The sequence below is a fragment of the Gobio gobio genome, assembly GCF_949357685.1.
Source record: "Gobio gobio genome assembly, chromosome: 4".
NCBI classification, from domain to species: Eukaryota; Metazoa; Chordata; class Actinopteri; order Cypriniformes; family Gobionidae; genus Gobio; species Gobio gobio.
In genome coordinates, this window is record NC_137100.1 from 1,613,534 (window position 1) to 1,629,201 (window position 15,668).

General features: G+C 35.6%; 1 protein-coding gene across 2 annotated transcripts in view; it reads left to right on the forward strand.

Moving 5' to 3' along the window:
• Nucleotides 1-3,280: 3,280 nt before the first annotated feature.
• LOC307125703 (phosphatidylinositol-3,5-bisphosphate 3-phosphatase MTMR3) overlaps nt 3,281-15,668 on the forward strand; it is a 44,285-nt gene continuing 31,897 nt past the window's right edge. For both annotated transcript variants that reach the window (XM_079815769.1, XM_079815770.1), the window contains exons 1-5: nt 3,281-3,406; nt 4,527-4,648; nt 7,383-7,430; nt 7,527-7,583; nt 13,435-13,551. In XM_079815769.1, the coding sequence (XP_079671895.1) occupies nt 7,428-7,430; nt 7,527-7,583; nt 13,435-13,551 (177 nt within the window). In that variant the 5' untranslated portion in view covers nt 3,281-3,406; nt 4,527-4,648; nt 7,383-7,427. The remainder of the gene's footprint in view (nt 3,407-4,526; nt 4,649-7,382; nt 7,431-7,526; nt 7,584-13,434; nt 13,552-15,668) is intronic.

Here is a 15,668-nt window from a genome sequence, read left to right on the forward strand (position 1 = left end):
AATATATATGTGTGTACTCTGTTAATTATTATTTATATATAAATACACACACATTCATGTATATATTTAAGAGATATTTGCATGTATATACATTTATATAATCTATAATATATATATAAATATAAATGTTTTATATATATTAAAAAAAATGTCTTAAATATATACATGCTTGTGTGTGTATTTATATATAAATAATAATTAACAGAGTACACACACATATATTATGTAAACACAAACTTTTATTTTGGATGCGATTAATCGCGATTAATCTTTTGACAGCCCTAGTTAAAACATTAATTAATGTTAGCTTTTAACTAAAAAAATGGTAGCAACATGTTAATTCATGTTAACAAAACGCAAATTTATGTTAGCAATGTGTTAAATAATGCCAACCATGTGTTAAAACATGCTAGCAAACATGATAATTCATGCTAACAATGTGCTAAACATGCTACTTCATGTTAATTCATGCTAACGTGTTAAAACATGTTACCAACATGTTAATCAAGCTAACAATGTGTTAAAATGTTAACAATGTGTTAAATCATGATAGCAACATACTCATTTATGTTAGCAATGTGTTAAAAAATGCTAGCAACATATTAATTAATGTGAGCATTAAGCTAAGAAATTGTTAATTCATGTTAACGTTGTGTTAAAACATACTAATTAATGTTAGCAATGTGGTAAAACATTCTAGTAATGTTAAAACACGGTAACAACATGTTATAATATGTTAGCAATGTGTTAAAACATGCGTTAAAACATGTTAACAACATACTAATTTATGTTAGCTTTGAACTAAAAAATGATAACATGTTCATTCATTTTAACAAAACGCAAATTTATGTTAGTAATGTGTTAAATAATGCAGACAATGTGTTATAACATGCTAGCCAACATAATTAATGCTAACAATGTGTTAAAACATGCTAGCAAACATAATTAATGCTAACAATGTGTTAAACATGCTACTTCATGTTAATTCATGCTAACGTGTTAAAACATGTTACCAACATGTTAATCAAGCTAACAATGTGTTAAAATGTTAACAATGTGTTAAATCATGATAGCAACATACTCATTTATGCTAACAACATGCTAATTCATGTTAACAATGTATTAAAACATGCTAATTCAGGTTAATAATGGGTTAAAACATGTTAGCAACACATTCATTTATGTTAGCATTGAGCTAAAAAATTATAGCAACATGTTATTTCATGTTAACGTTGTGTTAAAACATACTCTAGTAATGTTAAAACATGCTAGCAATGTTTAAACATGCTAATTAATGTTAACAATGTGGTAAAAAATGCTAGCAACATACTCATTTATGCTAACAACATGCTAATTCATGTAAGTATTTTATTAAACATGCTAATTCATGTTCAAACAAGCTAACGACATGGTGTAACATATTAGCAAAGTGTTAAAACATGATAATTCAGGTTAATAATGTGTTAAAACATGTTAGCAGCACATTAATTTATGTTAACAATGTGTTAAAATACTAGCAGCATGCTAATTCGTGTTAACGTTGTGTTAAAACATACTAATTCATGTTAACAATGTGGTAAAAATGCAAGCAACATACTCATTTATGCAAACAACATGCTAATAAATTTTAGCATTGTATTAAAACATGCTAATTCATGTTAAAACAAGTTAACAACTTGGTGTAACATGTTAGCAAAGTGTTAAAACATGCTAATTCAGGTTAATAATGTGTTAAAACATGTTAGCAATGTGGTAAAACATTCTAGTAATATTAAAACACGCTAACAACATGTTATAACATGTTAGCAATATTAAAACATGCCATTTAATGTTAACAATGTGGTAAAACATGCTAGCAACATACTCATTTAATTAACAACATGCTAAATCATGTTAGCATTGTATTAAAACATGCTAATTCATGTTAAAACAAGCTAACGACATGGTGTAACATGTTAGCAAAGTGTTAAAACATGCTAATTCAGGTTAATAATGTGCTTGCTAGCAACACATTAATTTATGTTAGCAATGTGTTAATTTAAAAATGCTAGCAACATATTGATTCACATTAGCATTGAGCTAAAAAATTATAGCAACATGCTAATTCATGTTAACGTTGTGTTAAAACATACTAATTCATGTTAACAATGTGGTAAACCTTTCTAGTAAAGTTAAAACACGCTAACAACATTTTATAACATGTTAGCAATGTTAAAACATGCTAATTCATGTTAGCAATGTGGTAAAAAATGCTAGCAAAACACACTCATTAAATGCTAACAAAATGCTAATACATGTTAAAACAAGCTAACAACATGGTGTAACATGTTAGCAAAAGTGCTAAAGCATGCTATTTCAGGTTAATAATGTGTTAAAACATGTTAGCAACACATTAATTAATGTTTGCAATGTGTTAAAAATGCTAGCAACATATTCATTAATGTTAGCATTGAGCTAAAAAAGTATAGCAACATGCTAATTCATGTTAACGTTGTGTTAAAACATACTGATTAATGTTAGCAATGTGGTAAAACATAATCTAGTAGTTATAACACGTTAACAACATCGTATAACATCAATGTTAAAACATGCTAATTAATGTTAGCAATGTGGTAAAACATGCTAGCAACATACTAATTTATGCTAACAACATGCTAATTCATGTTAAAACAAGCTAACGACATGGTGAAACATGTTACCATATTATAAACTTACAAGAATACTTTATGACTTTAAAGAAGTAAATATACATTAATGAGCACATATATTTTTGAAAGAACTAAGTGTTTTTAGCTAAGAATAAACTAAAAAAGTTACACAGTGTAGCTTTAACTAAGTTCAAATGCAAATACCTACTCAGACTCCTGAAACACTGACAGACACACGCTAAGACACGCTAACAACATGCTAGGAAGCTTATCAAACTTCCAGACAAGGCTTTGTCAAGCCGACTTAAAGTTTGTCTTTTATGATGTCTTATTATTCAAAGAATCTCCGATAGTAATGGCACTCAAGACCGTAATGTTGCTCTATTAATATAAATACATCTTTATTAATTATAACGTATAACAGATCCTTTCTCCACTATCAGAACCATAGACCGTAAAAAACGGAACAAGTACATTTAATAAATGAATACATATGTATTATTCATTCGCAGTTCCTATTAATATGAACAATTCTTTATTAATAAATTGATTTGTTTTAACCGTCTCCACACGACGCGCTTCCGCGTGATTGCGTCACGACGTCGTGGCGTCACATGACCCGCAGCTGAGAGGGGAGCGTCATGGCGGTGTAGAGCGGATTACACTCAATGTTTACATTCCGTTTACCGTGTCTTGTCTGGTTTTACTCCGGTTTTACCGCAACAACGCTCATCTTCTGCGATCAGCTCGTAAAGCAGGTGAGTGTACGGCGATTGCAGCGGCTTTATTGACGGGTTTCGGTGCCGGGTGACGGTTCCGCCCTCCACAACAACAACAACAACAAACATAAACGACAACAACAAACGCTCTCATCGAGATCTAACGACAGATGTGTGTGTGTAACTCTGAGTAACATGTTTGATAACCTGTGCACTGTTCCTGCAGCAGGTCGAGCTGTCAGTTTAATGATGGTCAAACCTAGCTAAACCTAGCCAGCTAGTCCACTTTAGGGCACCTATCTAGACTGTACACTTGGTAAACTGCAGTTTTTGGGCATACTCGACTCATTCAGAGTCTTAGTGTACAGTTTTAACCTGACCTCGCGAGGTTTGAAGTGTTCTGGAAACACCATACTCATAATAAATAAGTGTAGGTGTTTGTTTTTATCTGACCCACCTTTGCAAATGGACTATTTGAGTTGCAGTATTTGCAATAGTGTCAGTCTCACTGAAGCACGTCTGCAGGGTTGAAAAGCACATATCTGTCATTGTGTATGGTTTGTTTAATATTAGCGTGTGCTTTTTGTTTGCATAACCCTTTCTTTGATTAGTATACATTGGCAGGTTTGACCTGCCCTTCAGAAGCTGCTGATGCAAAACCTGTTTCCTTTATAATCTTGTTTTTGATCAGGTTATATAAGGTCAGGCACGGCCTACTTTCCTCCAGCAAGTCTGACACTCATTAATAAGATGTAATATGTATTTAATATGCTATATTTGAGAATAATGACGTTGTTTTTTCACAAACAGAGAGTGTGAAACATTGTCACATGACCCGATGTTGCTCCATATATCATTGTGTAAATACACAGATCAGGCAAAACACTATAACACTGATCTCCTGTTAGTGGGTGGGATATATTAGGCAGCAAGTGAACATTTTATCCTCAGAGTTGATGTGTTAGAAGCAGGAGAAATGGGCAAGAGTAAGGATTTGAGCGAGTTTGGGCCAGATTGTGACGGGTCAGAGCATCTCCAAAACTGACTCTAACCCTAATATTAGGTCATAATGTTATGCTTGATTGGTGCATGTTGCACTATATATAGCATTTTCCATTTTTTTTTCCAATTTGTGTGATTGTGTTATTATCTCTTGCAGTCTTTCTTTCTTTGAGCATCTGCTCCACACACAGAGAGAGACCGATCCAGATCCAGAACCAGATCCAGAACCAGATCCAGAACCAGAACCAGATCCAGAACCAGATCCAGAACCAGATCCAGGTCTGTAGATCTTCACTGTAACGTCATGTGTCAGAAATGCAATGCATGGAATGTGTGCATGTTAGTGCATGTGTGCTATAGAGGAAGATTTGCTTTTCTGATGCATAAATGACCTCAGAATGAACAGCATGTGTTATGCTAACATTAATATTATATTAATTAATATCCTCTGAGATATAGATGAGAAGACGTATTGCAGTTATAAACACCTCCTCGGGTGCCGTAAAGATCGGTGAGACCTTACATGACTCGGTTTATCATCATTCATAAATCTCAGAGTGTTACGATTCTGGAGAAATGTGAATTATTAAAAAAATAAACAGATTGAATGAGTGAATTATTCAATGACTCGCTTATAAAGACTTCACTTGTTTCATTACTGGATGAATCAGCGTTTTTGAATGGATCTCTTGAGTGAATGATTCAATGACTCACTCATAAAGACTTGTTTCATTACTGGATGAATCAGTGTTTTTGAACAAATCTCTTGAGTGAATGATTAAATGACTCACCCAAAGACTTAACTTGTTTCATTACTGGATGAATCCGTGTTTTTGAATGAATCTCTTGAGTGAATGATTCAGTGACTCACTCATAAAGAATTCACTTGTTTCATTACAGGATGAATCAGTGTTTTTGAACGGATCTCTTGAGTGAATGATTCAATGACTCACTTGTTTCATCACTGGATGAATCAGTGTTTTTGATGAATCTCTGAATCTCTTGAGTGAATGATTCAGTGACTCACTCAAATACTTCACTTGTTTCATTACTGGATGAATCAGTGTTTTTGAACAAATCTCACGAGTGAATTATTCAATGACTCACTCATAAAGACTTCACTTGTTTCATTACTGGATGAATCAGTGTTTTTGAACAAATCTCTTGAGTGAATGATTCAATGACTCACTCATAAAGACTTCACTTGTTTCATTACTGGATGAATCAGTGTTTTTGAACGAATCTCTCGAGTGAATGATTCAATGACTCACTCATAAAGACTTCACTTGTTTCATTACTGGATGAATCAGTGTTTTTGAACAAATCTCTTGAGTGAATGATTCAATGACTCACTCATAAAGACTTCACTTGTTTCATTACTGGATGAATCAGTGTTTTTGAACGAATCTCTCGAGTGAATGATTCAATGACTCGCTCATAAAGACTTCACTTGTTTCATTACTGGATGAATCAGTGTTTTTGAACGAATCTCTTGAATGAATGATTCAATGACTCACTCATAAAGACTTCACTTGTTTCATTACTGGATGAATCAGTGTTTTTGAACAAATCTCTTGAGTGAATGATTCAATGACTCACTCATAAAGACTTCACTTGTTTCATTACTGGATGAATCAGTGTTTTTGAACAAATCTCACGAGTGAATTATTCAATGACTCACTCATAAAGACTTCACTTGTTTCATTACAGGATGAATCAGTGTTTTTGAACAAATCTCTTGAGTGAATGATTCAATGACTCACTCATAAAGACTTCACTTGTTTCATTACAGGATGAATCAGTGTTTTTGAACAAATCTCACGAGTGAATTATTCAATGACTCACTCATAAAGACTTCACTTGTTTCATTACAGGATGAATCAGTGTTTTTGAACAAATCTCTTGAGTGAATGATTCAATGACTCACTCATAAAGACTTCACTTGTTTCATTACTGGATGAATCAGTGTTTTTGAACGAATCTCTCGAGTGAATGATTCAATGACTCACTCATAAAGACTTCACTTGTTTCATTACTGGATGAATCAGTGTTTTTGAACAAATCTCTTGAGTGAATGATTCAATGACTCACTCATAAAGACTTCACTTGTTTCATTACTGGATGAATCAGTGTTTTTGAACGAATCTCTCGAGTGAATGATTCAATGACTCGCTCATAAAGACTTCACTTGTTTCATTACTGGATGAATCAGTGTTTTTGAACGAATCTCTTGAATGAATGATTCAATGACTCACTCATAAAGACTTCACTTGTTTCATTACTGGATGAATCAGTGTTTTTGAACAAATCTCTTGAGTGAATGATTCAATGACTCACTCATAAAGACTTCACTTGTTTCATTACTGGATGAATCAGTGTTTTTGAACAAATCTCTTGAGTGAATGATTCAATGACTCACTCATAAAGACTTCACTTGTTTCATTACTGGATGAATCAGTGTTTTTGAACGAATCTCTCGAGTGAATGATTCAATGACTCACTCATAAAGACTTCATTACTGGATGAATCAGTGTTTTTGAACAAATCTCTTGAGTGAATGATTCAATGACTCACTCATAAAGACTTCACTTGTTTCATTACTGGATGAATCAGTGTTTTTGAACGAATCTCTTGAATGAATGATTCAATGACTCACTCATAAAGACTTCATTACTGGATGAATCAGTGTTTTTGAACAAATCTCTTGAGTGAATGATTCAATGACTCACAAATAAAATGTAATTTCTTGTTTTCTCTTGGTTTAAGTGTGTGTGTGTGTGTGTGTGTGTATAGGGTAAATCCAAACGATCTATAGGTCGAGTCTCATCTAATGCGGTCACTCTATTGATCTCCTGAACAGCCGAACGGCTCATTGATTATGAAACGTTTCATTGATTGTGTTTGTGAAGTGGATGGAGGGAAATCTTTTGGGATGGTCCGATTTAAAATGCGCTCATGTATTACAGTACGGTGTGCAGTTATTGATGATTACAGTATATTGTGCGTCTCTCAGGTGGCCTGTGGCCTGCGGATCCTCTCTGCCCAGCCGCCCGGGGCCATGGTGAGACTATAACCCTCATTTACACAACTCTCTGACCCCTGACCCCTGACCCCTGATGACCCTGATCTGATCACATGCCCCGCTTGTGTTGTGCAGGTTGAAGAGGGGCAGAGTCTGGAGGCCCATGGGAGCCCTGTGGTGGAGGACCAACAGGTACTGGTTTAGGAAGAACACCATCTGCTGTTTTTATTGTTCATGTGTGACCCTTGACCTCAACAGCAGTCCTGCATCTCACGGGTATATCTGTGCCAATAGCCAACAATACATTGAACGAGTCAAAATTATCATTTTTCTTTTATCCCAAAAATCATCAGGATATTAAGATCATGTTCCAGGACTTCACTTGTGTCATTACTGGATGAATCAGTGTTTTTGAATGAATCCCTTGAGTGAATGATTCAATGACTCACTCATAAAGACTTCATTACTGGATGAATCAGTGTTTTTGAATGAATCTCTTGAGTGAATGATTCAATGACTCACTCATAAAGACTTCACTTGTTTCATTACTGGATGAATCAGTGTTTTTGAACGAATCTCTGGAGTGAATGATTCAATGACTCACTCATAAAGACTTCATTACTGGATGAATCAGTGTTTTTGAACAAATCTCACGAGTGAATGATTCAATGACTCACTCATAAAGACTTCACTTGTTTCATTACTGGATGAATCAGTGTTTTTGAACAAATCTCTTGAGTGAATGATTCAGTGACTCACTCAAAGACTTCACTTGTTTCATTACTGGATGAATCTGTGTTTTTGAACAAATCTCTTGAGTGAATGATTCAATGACTCACTCAAAGACTTCACTTGTCACATTGAACGAGTCAAAATTATAATTTTTCTTTTCTCCCAAAAAACATCAGGATATTAAGATCATATTCCAGGAAGAAAAACGTTAAATTCTCTCAATGTTTAGATGTTTTTGCACACTCAGATTCCAGATTTTCCTAATATTGTCCTATCCTAACAATGGAAATATTATTTATTCAGCTTTCAGATAGGGCTGTCAAAAGATTAATCGCGATTAATCACATCCAAAATAAAAGTTTGTGTTTACATAATATATGTGTGTGTACTGTGTATAATTATTATTTATATATAAAAACACACACAAGCATGTATATATTTAAGAAAAATTTATTATATTTATATATAAAATATTTATATTTATATATAATATAAATTATATAAATGTATATACATGCAAATATTTCTTAAATATATACATGAATGTGTTTGTATTTATATATACATAATAATTATACACAGTACACACACACATATATTATGTAAACACAAACTTTTATTTTGGATGTGATTAATCGCAATTAATCTTTTGACAGCCCTACTTTCAGATGATATTTTAATCTCAATTTCCAAAAATTTACCCTTTTTTGGTTTTGTGGGCTCTTTTTTGAGAAGTTCATATGTAATATAGAGCACTTTAATTTCAGCGATGCATAAAACAAGGACGGAATCGCAGAATACAGTCATAAAAATTTAATTTAATGCATAACAATTGTATTATTTAAAGGTGCAGTGTGTAAGTTTTAGTGGTGAGGTTGTGAATTGCACCCACTCAATAGTGAAGCTACGGTGGCTGACACAGGACAAAGATGTGTCGTCTGAGACTGCAGAGAGTAGCTAGCGCTCTGTAGAGAATTTTGTCCCTTTAGGGCTACCGTAGAAACATGGCGGCACAAAATGTGTGTGTGTAGATAGAAACGGCTCATTCTAAGGTCATAAACACAACTTTATACAGCACTGAACACATAGTTATCGATATTATATTGCATTTCTGTCAATAGATCCTCATAAATATTACACACTGCACCTTTAATCAATGTGACTGGGAATATTAATATGCAAAAAGGCGGCTATTAAAATACGAAGTCTGCGTAATGTCCGGTTCGACATTGACAGAAATATATTACTATACTACATTTGAATGTACTTCTAGTAATATATTAATTAGTGTTAATTTCGTCAGATATTTTTTTTATTTAGTCCTGTGTATTTAGTCGACTAAATGTCTGAGCATTTTAGTCTTGTGAAAACGTACATTTTCGTCATGCTGCCATCATCTAGTTTCCTGATTATTTAGGGGATATTTATCATATACAAGAATTCCTAGAAATCCAAATTACATGAATGTTTTTCTATTAAAACAACAGAAAAACAACATTTCTCAAAAACAAAAAAAGAGCACAAAAGTGTACCTTTTAAGGTACAAGTGGCCGTCACTGGGGTGGGACCCTTAAGGGTATATTTTTGTACCTCTAAATCAGGGGTCGGCAAGTTCGGTCCTAGAGAGCTGATGTCCTGCAGAGTTTAGCTCCAACCACTACAGTATAAACTCATGGCTCCCAGCATGCATTGCAGCATTAAGTATGTCACCATTGTTGAAATTCCTGTGCTGATTCTGGATATCTGTGTGCGTCTAAACTTTTTTCCCCTTAGAATGTGTTTAAAAATCAGAATTCAGAATGTCTGGTCTGTGGCAAAGTATTGTTGGTGGATATTATTTATTAAAGGTCCCATGGCATGGCATTTTTCTATTATTTTATAGTGTTTTCTGAGGTGTACTTATATTATTAGTATGATTTTTACATCATAAAATGTCATAATTTAGAAATAAAAGGCATTTTTTCTATACTGCTGTTTGCCCTGTGGCTGAATGCCCTGCTTCAAGAGGCGTGTCTGTTGTGAGACTTCAGTAAAAACGCCCACTGTTGTGATTGGCTGACATCTTTGCATTTTAAATGAGCGGAGGGGGCGTGGTTTAACGAGGCACGAGCAGGCACGAGTCTGCCAGAGAGACGGATGGACCTGTGTTCACTTCTCATCAGTTCTCTCAGCATGTCTCAGTTCAGGGTGAACTGTTGTAGTTACTAGCATATACTTCAGGTTATTAGTTTATTTCTAGTCGGAGGGACTGTCACTCATGTCAGAAAGTTAGTAACTTTAGTAAATTATGGATCAGCGCTGACTCGAGACGCGAACCTTTTAGAACGATTCAGTCCGATTTGGTGAACTGGTTCGGTTCACTAAAAAGAACCGATTCAAAAGAATGATTCGTTCGCGAACCGGACATCACGGAGACGAAGCGATTGCTAACAAAGTTATTTATAGTAACTACTGAGTTATGAGAGCGCTGTCAGTCAGCGCGAGTTTATTGTGTTTGTATTTGAGAGTTCTGAATAAACACGAGTCCCAGTCACACCGAGTCCTCTTCATCATTATTACCAACTTTGTAACACATGCAATGTACCATTACAGCTGTCGAGATGAACGAGTTAGTAAGTGTTGAGTATAGCATTATTTCTAGATATGTTCCAATCATATGAATAGCGTCATTGACGCGCATTGAGTAACGTTACACAGCGCAAACAAAGACACAACAGCTGTAATCGAATGTAATCCAGTTTATTCTGGGGAAAGCTGGCTAGCCTAGCCCAGATACCCTCATGCTTACCCTCCTTCTGCTTAATCTCACGCCGTGTTTGGCTCCTCCGCTGTGGGCCAGATGCAGTACTGGGGGTCGGGGATGTTGAAGGCCGAGCTTCGGCGTGCGTGAAGTTTATCTCTAAAGACGTGACTGCTGATGTTAAACAGAAAAGACTGTATGCACATTTTAGAACAGATAGACGCGACAAGGACGTACAAAAACACTGACTCACAAGATAGAAAACACGAACACACCGCTCTGTCGGGAGAGAGAGAAGTCGCTGCGTGTCCACAAATAATAAATAATTAGCTACACATAAGAAATCACTGATCACAGATCAGAAGGAACTGAAGAAAGACTTCTGTTTTCATTTGTACATCCAAACACTGAGAAACTGCCAGTTCACTCGTTCACAAGTAACGTTAATGATCTCGAGTGTTTGCATGGGCGTGCCAGATTCTCTGGGCGGAGGAAAGGGAGGAAACCGTTCCTGCTTGGACGTCAAACCAGGAGCCTTCAGGATTGGCTCGTCTGGCCTGTCATTTTCTCAAAGGCAGAGAGAGACAGCCAGAACTCGGGTTTACACCGATCAACATTTCTATCCACTTGGGGACAATATTCAGGCTAGGGGAACTCATATTAATGTTGAAATACCTCATAAAATGAAAATTTCATGCCATGGGACCTTTAATAGTTTTAGTCAGTGATGAGTTTAGTCAAACATTTTCTTCATGATAATTTTTGTGCATGGCTTTTTTTTATTTGAACAGATTACGTCTTTTTTTTAACACTGTAACAAAACACAAAGTCACATAAAAGCCAAGAGTCAAACTGCCCAACAAAATGAAACACTGATCTCCATATTGGTGATCAACTAAAGGAAACACTGATCATCACAATGGTGACCAACTAAAGGAAAACACATTATTGAATATATATATATAATGAGTTTAGTCAAACTTTTTCTTCATGATATTTGTTGTGCATGGCTTCTTTTTATTTGTTTTTAACACTGTAACAAATACCACATAACCACTCACATAAAAGCCAAGAGTCAAACTGCCCAACGAAATGAAACACTGATATCCATAACGGTAACCAACTAAAGGAAACACTGATCTCCATAATGGCGATCAACTAAAGGAAACGCTGATCTCCATAATGGTGACCAGCTAAATGAAACACTGATCTCCATAATGGTGACCAGCTAAAGGAAACACTGATATCCATAATGATGACCAGCTAAAGGAAACACTGATCTCCATAATGCTGATATTCTCAATAACACATCAGCATCTAAAGCTCTGTTAATTCTCAATAAGAGCTTCTATAGACGTCTTTCAGGGTTGGAGCCAAACTGTGCAGGACTCATTTGGACTGAACTTGCCTACTTCAGCTCTAAGTGAGGAAAACAATGGTATAATTGAACCCTAAGGACCAATTGTGTACCTTTAAAGGTACAGTTATACGTTTAGTTCCCCAAGGAATAACATTGTACCTCCACTGTACCTTTTTTTTTTCTGAGAGTGCAGTTCATCACCGAAGATTTGATTGCAGATTTATGCACAGAAGCGGCTCGTGAAGGAACACACTGAATGAATGACACTTTTATTTAAGCAGAATGTCTCAAATGGAGATCAATAAACTCCAGCTTACGTGTTTGTCTGTGTTTTCAGACCATTCGCGGTTCTTCCTCAGAGAGAGCGTGTGCAGGGTTGCCAGATTGCAAAGATACAGATAGAAAATGTGTTCTTGCCCCTTATTGAGAATAGACATGAAAATGCACTATCCAAACATAAAGCACTGTAATTCAAGAATGCTTTGGAATATAGACCTAAATTTGGTTTGTTTTAAAGACACTCAGCAGATAATTCAAAATATGAAAGTATGACAAAGTTATGGAAGTTTAAATTTACTGTAAATTAAAAATACTGTACTAAATATTTTTTAATTTATATAAAATATATATTTACAAAAAACAATTTACTCTAAATTTACTGTAAAATCAAAGCCATATGTCTAACCAAGTTGTGTTCCAAATTTGAAGTTGATATCACAAAAATTGAGATTTTGTTAAGGCGCTGTACCAAAAATAGCCACCGGGTGTCACACACATTTAAATTTTTTTTTTTTTAATGCATTTTCCTGTAACAAATGACAAAATGTATGTCCAAATATCACTTCATCACAAAATATGGACCCTTGAGACTCAGAGCTTTCCGACGATATGTGTTTTGTCAAGATTAGAAAAGATTTTGATTATAAAGTCGTTTATAAAGTCGGGGGAGGAGCCCGCTAGAAGAATTTCGAGTACCGTTTCCATGGTAACGCAACGTCCGATTTCAAAACGGTTTTCACAGGATGAATTTTGAGTGTGTAAGCTTTCGAATGATACCCAATTTGTGATAATTACTAAAAGATATTATACGGGAAAAAAGGCGATAAAAAATTAATGCAGATGACGGTGACTTTGTCATCTCGTCTGAAAAAAAGTTTTTCAACAAACATTTTTCGAACATACATGTTTTCATATGGTGTGTGTAATGGCAGGTGGTGTTCCCGCTGCTGCACGGCGAGTGTGTGGAACAGGTCAGGAGGGAGGAGGAGCCTATCATTGCCTTAACCAGCTACCGCCTTCACATCAAGCTCCAAGAGAACGCCATCAATGTAAGTGTTTCACGCAACAACACCCGAACATCCGTGCCGAGATCTCAGATTCTCGTGAAATGCGAGAAACACAATATCAGAACGAAACCAGCAGTTTGTCTCTCCACAGCAGATGCGACAATATCAATCACAGCCAATCAGAAGAGCGTGTGGGCGGAGTCTATCTCTGCACTGAGTTTAGTTAAAGGGTTAGTTCACCCAAAAATGTAAATTGTGTGATTAATGACTGAGCCTCATGTGGTTGGACACCCGTCAGACCTCCGTTCATCTTCAGACACAAATGAAGATATTTTAGTGTAAATCTGATGCTCTGAAAGGCCTCCATTGGCTCAACTTTACACTCTCAAGACCCTTAAAAGACACTAAAGACTAAAGTTACAAAGTCCATCTCACTACAGCGGCTCTAAAATAACTTTATGAAGACGAGAATAGTTTCTGTGCGCAAAAAAACCCTAAATAACGACTTATATAGTGATGACGATTTCAAAACACGGCATCATGAAGCTTTGAAGCGTTATGAATCAGTGAGTCGATTCAGCGGTTTGAAGCGTTATGAATCAGTGAGTCGAATCAGCAGTTTGAAGCGTTATGAATCAGTGAGGCGATTCAGCGGTTTGAAGCGTTATGAATCAGTGAATCGATTCAGCAGTTTGAAGCGTTATGAATCAGTGAGTCGAATCAGCAGTTTGGAGCATTATGAATCAGTGAGTCGAATCAGCAGTTTGAAACGTTATGAATCAGTGAGTCGATTCAGCGGTTTGGAGCGTTATGAATCAGTGAGTCGAATCAGCAGTTTGAAGCATTATGAATCAGTGAGTCGAATCAGCAGTTTGAAGCATTATGAATCAGTGAATCGATTCAGTGGTTTGGAGCGTTATGAATCAGTGAGTCGAATCAGCAGTTTGAAGCGTTATGAATCAGTGAGTCGATTCAGCGGTTTGAAGCGTTATGAATCAGTGAATCGATTCAGCAGTTTGAAGCGTTATGAATCAGTGAGTCAAATCAGCAGTTTGGAGCATTATGAATCAGTGAATCGAATCAGCAGTTTGAAGCGTTATGAATCAGTGAGTCGATTCAGCGGTTTGGATCGCCAAATTTCAGCAGTTTGGCGGTTTGACACGCGATCCGAATCATGATTCGACTCACTGATTCATAACACTTTGAAGCTTCATGATGCCGTGTTTTGAAATCGTCATCACTATATAAGTCGTTATTTAGGGTTTTTTTGCGCTCAAAAACTATTCTGGTCTTCATAAAGTTATTGTAGAGCCGCTGTAGTGAGATGGACTTTGTAACTTTAGTCTTTAGTGTCTTTTAAGGGTCTTGAGAGTGTAAAGTTGAGCCAATGGAGGCCTTTCAGAGCATCAGATTTACACTAAAATATCTTCATTTGTGTCTGAAGATGAACGGAGGTCTGACGGGTGTCCAACCACATGAGGCTCAGCCATTAATCACACAATTTACATTTTTGGCTGAACCAACCCTTTAATCTAATTAAAGGTGCAGTAAGTGATTTCTGAGAAACACTGTTGATATTTGAAATCAACCCAGACAGACGCAATGCAAGAGTGGATGTCTCTATCATAGCAGAAGCAAAGCAAAATAATGCTTAGCGAAAAAGATGATGAACGAACATAAAGTACACAAGTACATACAAGCTGGAGTCATCAGCAACACACCAGCTCTAGACAAACAATGACACTCAAAACTGATGGACTAACCCAGCAATTGGTTTGTTTTAACCCAATTAAATGTTTGCTTAAAACAACCCAATTGCTGGGTTAGTCCATTTTCAACCCAACTTGGGTTATTTTTAACCCAGCATTGTAAGTGTATATTTTGTGTAACTTTTAATAAATGATTTCAATTAATTAGACATGCTTTTTGATTAATAAAATATTATATAACCATCCAGGATAAAAAATAAAAAAAGGAATCTGGACATTTTTTTTCTCCGGAATTTGGAAAAATAAATAAAACTGATTTCATAGGGCTCTACAAATGAACATATCATGCATCTGAAGTTATAATTAAACTAGGGCTGTCAAAAGATTAATCGCGATTAATTGCATCCAAAATAAAAGTTTGTGTTTACATAATATATGTGTGTGTGTACT